Here is a 14,234-nt window from a genome sequence, read left to right on the forward strand (position 1 = left end):
TGGGTTTGCTGTACGCTGCCGCGTTCAGGGGCTAAGAAAGTGTTGTAATTTACGTTTGTCAACAACAAATGGCGCGTCAAACGGCTAGAAAAAAGTACGGCAAAGTGTGAGAGGAACAAGCCTGGTCTTGTTACTCCTCTCTCCTAATCTCAAACATATCAAACTTGATGATGCTTAATATCAACAGTGCACCAACTTCTATGTTTGATCCTAGAGAACAAGCTTCCACATCTGTGTTTCTTGAAGGCCACAATAAATGTCATATCTACTTTTGACCAAAAAATATAACAAAATAAAGAGTGAAGCAAGCTTTCATTTATATATATTATTTATTAATAATTGGTGACGAGGTGATCACTTTTAGAGATAAAAATACCACACTATCTGTGCAACTGTGAATGAAGAGCAAGGGTTTTCCATCTAAAACATCTGGATCATGCACTCCCTGGACTTTCCAACACCGACCCACTTGACTGTAGGGAGTGAGAGGGAGAGAGCGTCACAAATATACTCAAAAGCATCAATGAAGGTAAAATGTGAATTTGAAGTTAAAACCTACTGGGAACTCCAATGTGGTTCTCAATGAAGCGGATATAGTTTTGTGCCTTGACTGGGAGGTCACCCCACTTACGGGCTGCAGATGTGTCTGTCTTCCAGCCAGGGAAGGTCTCATATTCAACCTCCACTTTATGCAAAACGTCCATGTTTGCTAGAATTTAAATAAACACACTATGAATAAAGAGCTACCATGAATGTCACCTGCCCTTTCATCAGCTCATCTTCAAATATTACCTGGAAAATGTGGAATTCTTTTCCCATTGAGTTTGTAAGCAATTCCTACTTTAATTTCCTCCAACACATCCAGAATGTCAAGTTTTGTCAAAGCGATACTGCAGGGAGGTTGACAGAGTTGAAGGTAAACTTAAGATCATTATGGTTATGCAGAAAAAAAACAAACAAGCCTGCTCCCCATAATGACTGTTTTTAACACTCACGCAGTAAAGCCGTTGAGCATGTGTGCGTATCTGACGATAACAAGATCCAACCAGCCGCAACGTCGCTTCCTCCCTGTGGTCACGCCGACCTCATGACCCCTCGTCTGCAGCAGTTCTCCGACTGCCTACAAATAAACAAATACCAACTGAAATAAAAAAGTAGGCTTGGAGAATGGGTTGGCGTATTTGATAAGTCTATCTACTTGTTTACAAATAGCACTAGTATTTAGCATTACCAAATGTTTTAGCACCACGCACCAGTCACTTAATTAACGAAAGATATTCATGCATTATTTTTTTCTGTCAGAGGAGAAGACGAAGCCCCTCATCTGTTGTATTGTATTGCGAATTAAGCAGCTATGTTCGTATCCCGCAAACTCACATGAGAAACGCAGTGTGCCACCCGGGCCACCCCACCGGAAATGTTCTAGTTCCGCCCCTGCATATTGTTAAATCAATACTTCTCTATGACCGTGTTAGTCAAAATGGTGCAGAATTTTCTTTGTAAATTTAATGTACTAATATGGTTCGTGGGTATATGTGTTTACGCAGACAGCAAAGTAACCTACAACGAAACATTTATACATTATGTCTAATAATTTATTCCCTCAGTAAGTCGTAATATGAGTCTGCTGGTCACACTAAATGTATTCTGAATGTGACCTCTGGCCCTAAATTTATCTCTGTCTGTAACCTGTATAAGGGTTGAGTGTCGGTCAGCCATTTAACGCCTCACGTACAGATGCTGTCATTTGATTCCATTCAAAAGAGAGTGGGGGGGGGGGGTTTCCACACAAACCCGTTTTGTAATATTTTAACCAATCCCAAATATTAAAGGGAAAACTGCCTTGTCTTCTTACTCTGATAATCTTTCACAGATATCTATCTGACTCACACCTTTGCTGATTTTGATCACTAGGGAGAGAAATTGTTGGTATATGTTCCCCACTTAAGACAGTGACATCATTATCTTACATTGAGTTGCTCAGTGGGGAAGGCTCCAATTCCCACGCGAGTGGTATAGGCCTTAGCTACACCAAACACATCGCCGATATTTAGCGGAGGGATGCCAAGGCCGGTGCATGCCCCGCCCACGGTGCAGTTTGATGACGTCACAAAGGGATATGTACCTAAGGAGAGCATTTATCATTATAATACAACAACAAAAATAATTATTTTCATATAAATCAAATTTTAAAAATCCTACCAAAGTCAATATCAAGGAGAGCAGCATTGGCCCCTTCAACCAGAATTTTCTTTGGAGATCCATGAAGGGCTTCATACATGTAATAGACTCCATCTCTGACCATGGGCCGCAATCTTTCACCGTATTCCTGCACAACAGAGCACAGCTTTCACGTGGGAAGCAGCCCCCAAGAAACCAAATGTTCTCGTCTCTACCCGAAGCTTTTTCAGTTGGTCCTCAACGTCGACTGTCAAGGTTGGATACATGGATTGATACTGGCGGACGAGGTTCATGAATCTGAAGGGGATTCATATAAGCCATAATTGACATGAAGGACATAGGAAGAAAAGAATGAGGTTGACGTTATCGCCGTACTTGCTAGAGAAGTCCTTAAAGTCACCCAAAAGGTCACAGACACGAAGACCCGTGCGTGATGCTTTGCTGGAGTATGCAGGTCCGATGCCCTTCTTGGTTGTTCCAATACTAATATAAAAAAGCAGATGATTGAAACACAGACAAACGAATGGTTGTAGGCAAAAATAATTTTGAAGCTTACTTCTTTCCATCTTGCGCTTGTCTTTCAGTTTCTTGCAATCCGTCGACAACCTGGTGGAAATCAAACACTGAGGAGAGCAGAGAAGTTGATAAAAGCTCCATAAAAATACAAACAAATGCAAAGCCATACGCACCAAGGTGAGCTCGATCTGAGACAATTAGTCTCTTTTCCCAGCCTTTCAACCCTGATGAGAGAATAGAGTATTATATTTTAAATAAATAAATATTTCTATTTTTAACATTCTGCCATTCCAAAGATAACAATGCCCAATTTTATCGAAAATATATTGTGCCTTCAATTGGCATCATACTGATAGGTCATATTTTGTTTAGATTTTTTTCACTTTAAAAAGATGGGCAGAATATCAAAAAATAAAGGTATGTTAATTCCAGGACATCTTTGGAAAGGCGGAATTGCTGATTGTGTGATTTCTACCTTTCTTCTCATTTTTGTCGCCCTCCTCAAACAGGCCAGGCAAATGTATGACCACGCCATTACCTGCCAGACCAAAGAGATATCAAAGAGGTGACACTACAGACACATTTGTGTTCATAGTTTAAAGAAATTGTTTCACTTGCTGTGTTTACCAATGAGTGAGACACTTTTTGGATTGATGATTCCACTGGGGAGAAGGTGGAAGTCGTACTCTTTGCCGTCCACTACCACAGTGTGTCCTGCATTGTTGCCCCCCTGAGAATCAAAGCCGTTATATATACATATTTTTAAATCACCCAAACAAGCAAGTGCGTGAAGTTCATATCAAACAATCGTTTGAACTTTGTGATCGCAACAAAAAAAATTGTGCATTGATAGCATTCACAATTGGCTCAAATTTTACAGACTGTTTCAACTTTAACTGACATCATCAGACTGACTTGAAGACCTTGATCCAACTGAAAAGATGTGGCGTAACCTAAAAGGGTTGCACACAAGACTCAATCTGACAGACATGTGCACACTTATGCAACCAGTTTATTAAATTATATTATACAATATTTTCCAATGTGCCGAACGATGAGTCTCAGCTCTGGCCCTCTTGTGATTAATTAGCATATTCTCCCCATAGTTTTTTCCTTTAGGTGTCCTTTAAAAACTAGCCCTTATTATATTTATACATAAATCAATCTACATGCACTGTAAACAACATAAAGGCTATTAATGACAATCCGTGGCCTTTACCACTTCACATAGAGCCTATTTTAATACTCTTGGCTCAGAAGTTGTTGTGGGGCCCAAGTCTGCTCCTGCAATGGCTCAGACCTGGCCTTCTCATGTATCAAGTCACTCTGAGAATGTGATCTGCTGTACATGCAGTCCACTGAATGTGTGTAGGGGAGGGGGCGTACTTGTGCTAGCAGAGGAGAAAGTACAACATGCAGCGACTGTTGACAGCTTGTCCAGAACTGGACCGACTTTTGATTTCTGACCAGATCTCACATGCGAGTCATCTGAAGCCAAAACTGTCTAAATGTTATTATAGTAAATCAATGCACGCACAAATAAAACAATGCATTTAAATCAAACCTATTTAGTTTGTTGACTTGAACAATCAGAGCAACTTGATTCGTGTTTTTCCACTGAAATCCAACAAATGCTGGTCGATCTTATAATAATGCACGAATCAAACAGTTCGAATCGTAGTTCAGTTTGAGCCTGATTCGAATTACCTGACATCTGCAGACAACGTCCGCTTCAGTGGCGAGCAGATCGACCACTTTACCTTTGCCCTCGTCGCCCCACTGCGCACCCAAAACAACAGTGGCTTTGTTTCCCACGTCGTTGCGCGCTCGCTTGAGTCCCGTTGCGACGTGCTGGGTCGTGTTTTTATGATCCTTAGCCGACCAACTGAGCGACATGATGGCGCAAGCTTCGGGCTGGCCGTCTCAAGAGGACTAGCTGTCTCCAAGAGGGGGGCATTGCCATATCGGTAAGGGTGATGATGTCACAGCCAGACACATCCGCGTGCGACCGTGCGTAATGGTTGTCTTGTGGCGGACTTCAGGACTAGACTTGGGGGGCGCATTATTCTACCAGTCAAGGCTCCTCAAGAGTCACGCAATAAAAACACCTAATGTCCAATTACTTTTATTAAAACGGGTTAAGCATTAAAAGTTACAATACAGTATTATTAAGTGATTTAACATTTTTTAAATATTTCTTGCATCCTTTCTTTACATGAGCATCTCCATTTTTTTTCTCCAAGCGCACACACATTACTTTTACAATACAAAAACATATAAAGCACATTGTCCAACTTTTCCAATAACTTCCAAAGAATTTACATAAAGTGACATGTTTACATCCAAAGTGCTGTCAAAGTCGGCCCAGCCTCGGATGACTTTATAAACTCTTCTTGGTCTACAAAACAATCTTCTGTAATCTCACAAAAATATTATTTTCCGTTTTCTGAGGTCCTGCCAGTTCACAACTGCGGTGGCATCAACTTTTTCTTTTTCCTCTTGATCTCCTTTTTCTGGAATCTAGTAAAGGAGGGGACATAATCAAGAGTGAATAGAACAATACTTCTACATTTAAAAGCAATTCTGATGTTATTAATAGAAATCTACTTTAGGTCATTAACTAGATTAACTTATATTTAGACAACACAGTCAGCAGTTTACAAGAAGCACATGAGACTGTCATTAGTGGATTTAAAACAACCCCGGGAGCAGAAGGAATGGACGGAAAAATATGGAAGAGACAATAGTGAAGGCTGTCATGAGAACTTCATTCACGATGACTGGCATAGTCAAGACTGACTGAAATGAGAAAAGTTGCTGCAGAAATATATTTGATCCATTTTTAGTTAGTAAAGTTTTCATTGTTGTTAAAACACCTTATAGACATATCAATGACTGCATCATTGAAAAAGACGTGTTAAAAGCTGGACGACACAAACAAATGAAATCCAGATCCCAGTCAGAGCAACAAATGGTGTTATTTGCAACAAAGTTTGGACGGTGAGTGAGTTTATTAGGATGATGTTCCTGCTTACAGTTTACCATCCCACCATTTGACCTACCTCACTGCATCACACAGCCCTTTTTAGGTTTAATGTGTCCTGTCCCACTGTTACCTTGTGTTTTAGAGAGTAAGAATGGAAAACAGAGCATTCAAACAAACTGTCCATTGGCAAACACAAGCAAAATCTGTATTCATTGTCTTTAATTAAAAAAAAGGCACATATTGGAAAATTCTCACAATCACCTTCTAAAATAATAAGATATATAAAGTAGATTGCAGTAAAAATAACACCATAAAAAATCTCCCTCCAAGTAATATGACAAGACTAACATTCCAAAACTTTTTATTTAAATGAGATGGTTTACCTGATTTCTTCTTTTTGTTGCGTTTAAAGAAGCTTGGCCGTTTATTTGATTCGGAGTTTACAGTGGGAGTTTCCTCTTCAAACGTCGATGGCACAGTTTGAGATTTGTTTGCACCCTGGCCGTCGCATTCCAAGATGCTCTCCGAACATGTTTGGTTGCTTTTGGGGTCTGCATGCGTGCAGCTCACCACATCCTTCCCGGATGATTTGACAGCATGCGATTCGAGATTTGCCGCTTTTTCTTCAGCCCCTTTTAAACAAATAGTTTTCCGGTCCTCTTGTGCCTTTGGATTCCCTTCACTAGCAGAAACTGCGAGTTGAACGTTCACAATAATGTCCGCTGGCTCCTTAGGTTTTAACTTCTGAGGTACCTGGCTCGAAGTTTCATCCAACACACCATCTATCAGGTCAGAATCTGAGAAAGAGGTTGGGCTGAGCAAACTGGTCTCGGTTGATTCGACATCTGTGAGGGCACTTGATTGAGGTTCCAGCTCAAGTTTAGTTTGGGGTGCTGTAGGCGTAGTTGAGGTACACTCCTCCTGTAGCGATGTCGGACTTTCCGGGGATGACTTCGAAGCCGATTCCCCCACCACTTGCTCCGTATCCGTCGAGGGAGTCTCGTTTGGGGAGCTGAGAAAACCGTTCACTTCGCCTGTGCTGGCTTGGTGAGCCTTTGTTGGAAGTGTGCTGGGCGCGGAAACGGTGCAGGCCACTTCTGCGGCTTTTTCGCTTGCAGGCTTCACACTTGACCCTAAATGGGGAAAGGTCAAGAGCATTACTGGGACTGCTTAGAAATTACAAAGAGTCATCGCAAAACCCAAATGAGACTCTTGCCAAGGTTGAACTGGTAATTAAAGTGAAGGGGGGGAAAAAAAAAATCTGTTGTAGCCTGTCCTTGTTGACTCAGGAGGGGGAAAAAAACTCAGACAAGGTTTCCCAAACAAAAGTTGGTCAGTCTGACCATAAAGTAGAATGTTGAAAATTACTTTACTGATAGGCAGGCACACATTTGTATTTCTTGGCAAAGGACTTTTTAACATGCCTGTTGTAGTGAATTGTCATCTTTAAGTTTTGCCACCTCATGACGAAAGTAAATTTCTAGTATTGGGTCTTTAGATGAAAGTTTGGGAAACCCTGTTGTAACAAAAATGTCTGGGACCTTTTTGCTTTTGAGGTCAAAAGCTTTTGAGGCCTTTTGTGTGAGGATGCATGGCAATACATTTCCCAAGCACGTACATATAAAAGCTGAAGGACATTATACGGGCACATGAAAGCAACAAGGCTTTTAGTGACTCAGGAGCGGCGCTTGAACTGCCACAGTCTCTTGTCCTTACCAGGTGGGCAGGTATCCCTACTCATTTCACTATGAGGGAGGCTTTCCAAATCGCACCTTGGCCTGGTCTTTCTTAGGCTGAAACCCTTCCTGATGTCTGCGAGTAGGTGGTCGATTATGCAGCCGTCATCCTGTGGCACAAAGCCTTTCTTGACTGGTGAGGGACAGCGATTATTTATTTAAAAAAAAAGAAAACAAAAATCAGGTCAATACTTTTCAAATTACAACTGGGATTTGTAAGTGTTGCAGTCACAACTTACTTATTTTTCCATTCTCTCCCTTCTGTCTCTTGGCTTCTTCGTCTGCCAGTTGCTTCTTTCTCTTCTCAGTTTTGGCTGCCTGCTCTTTCCTCATCTTATTATCCTGCATTTGTGAAGAAAAAAAAAAAGAAGTGTCACTCTGCCGAGTACAAATTGTACACACAGTAGCAATTTCGACTAAGGCGGCAACTCAACAAAACGTTTTTCACACTATAAATGACACCAGTATTATCCCGACCTTCAGCGCCTTGATGAAAAGTTCCCGGAAAGTCTTGATTGTTCCGAAAAGCTCTTCAAGCGACAGCTTATTGGCATCTTCACAAAAGTAGACAGCGAGTTCACTCCTCTTCTTTTCAATGTCCACAAATCTTTCACTCAAAGCTTGACACGCCTCCAGATTTTCCTGTAGCACAGAATTGGAGCTTTTGTGACAATGAGACAAGCTTTCACAAAAGGCGGCATCAAAATCAATGCAGTATTTTTCTTTTTTTGCCATTTAGTAGCTCACTGGATTTAAAAATACATCATTTTTTTGAGCCCAAATACTTGTAGGTACTGGAGGGTTCCTGCAAATGTATCATCATGTCACAATATTGCTTTCAAACAGTTATGTCACATCTCCTGTTCTAACAATTGTTTATATATTAAAATAAATAAATCAATACAGAAATAATATTTTGTTTACTACAAAAAGTATGTTGCACCCCTTTAAGATGCTGCTGAACTACCGTATTTTCCGGACTATAAGGCGCACCTAAAAACCTAAAATTTTCTCAAAAGCCGACAGTGCGCCTTATAGTCTGGTGCGCCTTATATATGGACCAAATTCCTAAATTTAAACTGGCCCGAAGCATTGTGTCATGAAATCAATCATAGTGGCTCGCTGAAGACTATGAATCATGAATCAAAAAGACTATGGATCGTTATTTTATGATTCTAAAGTCATTTGTTGCATCTGAAGTTGAAATAAAAAAGATAAAATGGAGAATGATTTGATTTGGATTAAAAATCTGACATGATGCATTAATGGTGTGCCTTATAGTCCAGTGCGGCTTATATAAGGACAAAGTTTTAAAATGGGCCATTCAGTGAAGGTGCGCCTTATAGTCCGGTGCGCCTTATAGTCTGGAAAATATGGTAATTCTATTGGATACTGTTTCCACAACAAAGCAAATCTTACCTCAATAACCTTTGCATATTGCTGCTTCATGTCTTCCGAAGAATTGGAGACTTTCTTCAAAGCCTCATTCAGTCGTTTAAGTAAGCCGTTGGTTTCGGATTGGACAGAATCCACATTTATCCTGTGGTAGGAGGGATAGTTTGGACTATTTCGCATATTTGTGGGGGTGATAATATGCAAGAATGCGGAAGGATAAATTGTACCCTGCAGCTTTTTGGCAGATTTCAATGTCCTCTGGCAATTCCAATAGCTCTGGGTGGCTTACTTCTGCTTCCTTTCAAAAAAAGTGTGTTGTTATTCATAAATGTATGCTTTAAGGTAAAAGGTTGATCTTTGCCGTACCTCTAAGATGTGATGAAGCAGCGTAATGCGGCTCTTGTTGGCTTTGGTCTCTGTAAGCTTGAGAAGAGAACTGATTTTGAATCCCTCTGCATTTCCCGTATGGGTTCCCTAGAAAGAGATTTAAGCGATTAAAAAAAAAAAAAAAAGGCCTTCAATGCGATAAAACCGATATTTGGCACCCTTACGTAATTAAGAAAATTGCCCACGTCAAGGATGAGCCTGCAAAAAGTGGGGATGCATGTGCTTGCCCTGAGAGCTGAAAACCAAAGGTTGGAATTAGTTTTTAGTAAGCCGGATGAGGTTCTTTCGGTAAAGTGCACTTACAGTGACAGGCCTCCTCCAGCAGCTTGACTTTAGGTTGGAGGATTTCCAACACTGATGCAGTCTCCTCACACAAGAGCATGCACTCAATCCTCAGCTGATAACTGATGGTAGACAGCAAATTGGAGTTGAAGGTCACATTTTAAAGGCCGAAAAATCCATCTGATGCCATTGGAAAATTTAATGGTCTCCTTTGGCCCATTTTCACAGAGTAACTTATAAAGCAGGCAGCTCACATGTTAGAACAGTTTGGGGAAAGAAGTTACCATTGGACATTGAGGAGCAATGTGAAGAAACGGTCGACATTTGCCAGCTTTTCTTTTTCTCCTTGGAAAGACTTCAAATTTTCAATCTAAATGACAAAGGCAACATCACGACTCTTGCGAGTGGGCCTCATTGAATGACAGCTATAAAACATTGCGTAGGTATCAACGAACCTCATGTTTCTCTGGCAGGAGCTTCAGGAGCTGTTTTAGCACCTCTACATCAAACCTGGATCTGTCACCTTTCTGAATCATCATCACAAAGTCCTCATTTGAGCTGGACATAGAACATTTGGAAGATTAAGATGGACATGCACAGGCAATCCACTAAGTAGGGCAAAATATTAGCAATACCGCCAAGTATGGATGCAACTATGGATTTTTTAAAAATAATTAATCTGCCTATTAATCAATAAATTGGATTAAAAATGTTAAAATTTCCATTCCTATATTAAAAAAAAAAACCATTTCAAATACACAGCAGAAAACACTCAAATGTTATTTAAATAAGATTCAGTTCGGTCCTTAACATGCCAGAAAATTGAATTTAAAAAATATATATATTTATTACTGATTGTTTTTTTTAAACCACTGAATTGGTGAAACATCGAGCGTACAGTTTTATGCGGATAAAAACGATCGACCCATTGTTTCGTGTCTCACCATTTGAATTGCTTCAGGAATATGTTTACATTCAGATTTTTCTTGGAATCGATGAAAGTAATCTAGAAGCAAATAGAAAAAAGTTGTTTGTCTGAGGAAGTCGGCTGATTGTTTGGAATACTTCATGGCAGATTGTTGACCGTGCGCACCTCTTTAGGCTCCTTCTTGACAGGAGCAGCTGCCCCCTTGTCTTTGTGCTCGGTCACCGGGAGACAGAACAGCTGCTCGATACTGCCGTAGTCCGGCTCGTAAGAAGGCTCTTTCTGAACTGAAGCCCACATGGAGTGACCATCTGCGTGTGTAAGAGGAAAGGAAGCCATCTTGTCAACTTTAATTTGCTCTTCTTTGAACCCCAATCCTGATATTTTAGTATTCAAAATGCATATTTACTATTTTAGAAAAAAAAAACCACCCATCTAATTGGCCTTACTCACCAGTGACAGACCTCAGTTTCTGCCAGTTGAGCTTCTTCATCCTCAGCGTGGGATATCGGCTCAATTTTGCGGGTATGCCGCAGCCCAGAGCGTGGCTGCTTTGAGCCACTATCATGCCCGGGGGTGGAGGTGGTGGCGCCATGCCGGGTAAGGCTGGTGGCGGCGGCGGGCCGTTGCTCATACCTGGCGGAGGGGGTGGAGGTGGTGGGGGACCCATGCCAGAACCGTAAGGTAGTGGTGGCGGTGGTGGTGGAAGAGTCATTCCAGGTAGCGGAGGTGGTGGTGGGGGTCCACCAAATCCACCAGGGAGTGGAGGAGGAGGCGGTGGCGGTGGGCATTGAAGAGGGGGCCCTGTCGTATTTGGAGGAAGTGGCGGCGGTGGAGGTGGGCATGGACGAGAACCTTGGGGTTCAGTCATATTCGGAGGAAGCGGCAGTGGAGGGGGATGAGCAAAGAGTGGCTTCTGAGGTGATGCTGAGCATTTCTCCAGCTGCTTTGGGTCTTGTAGACTAGTTTGTGAAGCCTTGTCCACTCTGGCTGTCTGGCCATCCAGTTCGTGACCACCCTTCGACAACTTGCCCTTGGAGAACACCAAACGCTCCATGATCTTTTCAAAAGATCCTATCTCAGCTGGAGTCCAAACAGAAAACAAAATCTTGCTAAAAAATTACACTCAGCAGCAGCTAATTGCTATTTTCCAACTCCATCAAACATTAATAAGAAGGCGGCCATAATTGAAGTCATAGTAAATGCTGACTCACAGTCTTGGGCCAGCAGTATGGCTCGGTTAGTGATGGACTCCAGAGCTAGCCAGATATCCGAGCGGCTTGGCCCCAACAGGAGAAGCGTCTGCAGGATGGACAGAAGCTGGAGAGAAGCTGGTGAGCTGCTCACCTAACCAACATAAACAAAGAATATCAGTATATTATTTTTAATATATTCACCACCATTTAGTGCTTTAGATGTCAAACATCTATGTTCACGTTATATCAATGTACACAAGTCTTACCTTGTTAAAAAGCGTTGTAAAGACCTCCAGGTGGTTACTCATATCAATCCCGCCATACAGTCCTAAGAGCTCCTCCTCATCTTCAGCCATCGCCTCTTCAAAAGCTTCACATTGAATAATCAAGTCTGCATCCTCCTGTTCTCTGCATGCCACATACATAAATGCATTATTAGAAAAAAAAAAAAGAGAGGCTGACTAATCAATGGTGGGGGAAAAAATCAGGGCTGCATGCTCACCTTAATTTTGGTAGACTATCAAGAACATGGAGCCCTGCGGAGCAACAAACAACAGCAAGTGTAACATCATTTAATTTTTTTTTGCATTAAAATCATGTATAGAGGTGAACTAGTGGTAGATCGTGGATAAGGAAGTCTGTCACAGGTGAGGAATTATAAAAGAGGCGTGGCCAATCAAATTGATTGGTCCATAGAGGTAGGTGGTCATAATGGAATCAGGTAGGTTTTTTTTGTGTGTTTATATTTGGTCATCTCAGATTCCAAACTGACCAAATACGTTATTGTGACCTTCATTTTTTCTCCAATTAGGTCAGTATGATTTGGAATATTTTCAATTTAAGATGTAGCAGTGTGTGATATAGTAAATCACAGTTGTTTGTCTTAAGCTTAAGAATTTGTCAGACAAAATGACGCCATGCGATGCTTTTCTTAGACACATGTTGACTAACGCTCCAATAATATCCCGTTGTGTGCTTTTGTATTCACTTTGAGCATAGATGCCGCGTCAGCTCACAGGAAAGTGACCTCACTCATTGTGTGATTAATTGTTCAGTGGCAGGCTGCACCAACCGATAAACTCCTTCCTCATCTTATCTCTCTGCCTCAGGTCATCGGAGCCGAAAATGAGGGCGTTGATGACACTGAGGAGCGTGACCATGTATGAAACGTTGTCTGTGGCCTGCAACTCGTTCATGATCACGCTGAAGCGATAGTGACTCGTCTTCACGCCCTGAAGAACAAATCAGAGGAAATTAGTCGACTTCAGTTAGGTGTCACGCTTGGGAATACAACTTGCCACAAGAGGGCGGTATTTTATTTATTTATTTATTTTCTTTGGAGGGGGGCTTATTTTTCTTGCCTTGTAGTGTTCCAGAGCATCCAGAGCAAGGCGATGGCCCTCTGTTGAGAACATGCTGAGGGCTGCAAGTAGCTCAAACACCTGCTTCTTTACCATTGTGTTGGAGGTGTCCAAGGCTGTGGAACATACACAAACATTCTCAGTGGCGCTTCCTTTTTTGTGTCAAGACCTCAATAGGCCTCACATGATTTTAGGCAGCGCAATGTGAACTTTGTTCTTTGAGGATGTGGCAGCAGATAAACATTCAAAAATTCCAATTTATGGAGAAACTATAAACAGGCTTTTGTGATTCTCTTGCAAATGGTTGTATAACAAACTACACACAAAAAGGGATATTGAGCTTCTTGGTGAAATTTCAGAATGAAATTAAAATATGTTGTAACCTTTACAGGTTAACTTAATTTGACTGAGTTGAAAACAAATGTCCTAATTTATGACAAAAACCTTTACTAATGTTTTTTTGTGACAATTTTCTTGGTATCTGTTTCAACCAAATGACACAATCTGTAAATCAGTAACTTCAATTGTGGAGCATCCTGTTTGGAGTCATGTTGGTCTCATTATTTCAAAATTTACATCATGTTGAAATGCTTGAAAAGCACAGAAAAAAGAAATGTATTGGTCCATTTCCACTATTGAGAAATTTGCTGTTCAGTTCCTTGGAAAACAGGAAGCAAATTTCATCCATCATGAAATTACAATCATCTGTAAAGGTCATAGTGCATTTTTGAGTTCATCTCAAAATTTCCACCACTACCCCTTTTTTTGAGTCGTGTATGAGTACAAAGATGATGATGTGAATGTTTGTGGGAACCTTGGGAGAGTTTCCGGATGTATCCCTCATTATCAATGATGAAGTGGATCCCAGCCGAAGAGTTCATGACAGCACGGACGCAGTTGATGCAGGTGAGCTGCAGTAGGGCGTCTGCAATGCGGGAGCAACCTCGGCCCGAAAGGCGGTCCAGGGCCTCCAGGAGGAGATCCAGGCCACTCAACTCCAGGAACTGCACCATCCATGATTGGTCGCTACTGTCCAAGCGCCGTTTCAGGCCGGAATAGTTAACCACAGTGGGAACCTGGAGAAGTTTGATACAGAGCTCCGGATCAGCATTCTCCAAGTTGGCTTCCTGTTGCGTGTCTGAGTCCTGCGATGAGCCCAGGCGACCCCGAACTGCGGCCCATTTCTTCTTTACTTCTGAAATCCCTGTCATCATTGTGAAAGCACCTGTAAAAAAAAAGTCATGTTATGCACTTTGTCCTCCCTTTCCT

At 41.6% G+C, this 14,234-nt stretch overlaps 2 protein-coding genes and 1 long non-coding RNA gene across 7 annotated transcripts; 1 reads left to right on the forward strand and 2 right to left on the reverse strand.

Moving 5' to 3' along the window:
• Positions 1–319: 319 nt before the first annotated feature.
• On the reverse strand, positions 320–4,657 carry adss1 (adenylosuccinate synthase 1). The gene is made up of 13 exons (XM_049741323.2): positions 4,405–4,657; positions 3,325–3,427; positions 3,173–3,235; positions 2,871–2,921; positions 2,738–2,804; positions 2,557–2,664; positions 2,397–2,478; positions 2,203–2,329; positions 1,971–2,125; positions 996–1,120; positions 793–890; positions 560–709; positions 320–473 (listed from the first exon to the last, which is right to left on the reverse strand). Exons 1-13 carry the CDS (start codon positions 4,591–4,593, stop codon positions 421–423), a joined length of 1,371 nt encoding a protein of 456 aa, XP_049597280.1. The 5' UTR covers positions 4,594–4,657; the 3' UTR covers positions 320–420.
• Positions 4,658–4,806: 149 nt separating this feature from the next.
• inf2 (inverted formin 2) lies at positions 4,807–14,179 on the reverse strand. Of its 5 annotated transcripts, XM_049741315.1 has the most exons (22): positions 13,780–14,179; positions 12,966–13,081; positions 12,677–12,836; positions 12,107–12,140; positions 11,871–12,012; positions 11,623–11,755; positions 10,862–11,491; positions 10,577–10,719; positions 10,428–10,489; positions 9,939–10,041; positions 9,768–9,853; positions 9,505–9,605; positions 9,366–9,436; positions 9,181–9,288; positions 9,042–9,112; positions 8,839–8,959; positions 7,897–8,061; positions 7,659–7,761; positions 7,400–7,552; positions 6,067–6,816; positions 5,760–5,813; positions 4,807–5,217 (listed from the first exon to the last, which is right to left on the reverse strand). In XM_049741315.1, exons 1-21 carry the CDS (start codon positions 14,177–14,179, stop codon positions 5,761–5,763), a joined length of 3,705 nt encoding a protein of 1,234 aa, XP_049597272.1. In that variant the 3' UTR covers positions 4,807–5,217; position 5,760. The 5 variants fall into 5 exon arrangements, 4 of the variants coding, with proteins under 4 accessions (XP_049597272.1, XP_049597273.1, XP_049597274.1 ...); XM_049741316.1 differs by lacking the exon at positions 5,760–5,813; XM_049741317.1 differs by lacking the exons at positions 4,807–5,217; positions 5,760–5,813 and having other exon boundaries at positions 6,411–6,816; positions 7,456–7,552.
• On the forward strand, positions 12,309–13,298 carry LOC125981342 (uncharacterized). Its single transcript, XR_007485908.1, has 2 exons — positions 12,309–12,415; positions 12,714–13,298. It is a non-coding gene; the product is annotated as an uncharacterized lncRNA (long non-coding RNA).
• Positions 14,180–14,234: the final 55 nt, after the last annotated feature.

The sequence above is a fragment of the Syngnathus scovelli genome, chromosome 14, assembly GCF_024217435.2.
Source record: "Syngnathus scovelli strain Florida chromosome 14, RoL_Ssco_1.2, whole genome shotgun sequence".
NCBI lineage: Eukaryota > Metazoa > Chordata > Actinopteri > Syngnathiformes > Syngnathidae > Syngnathus > Syngnathus scovelli.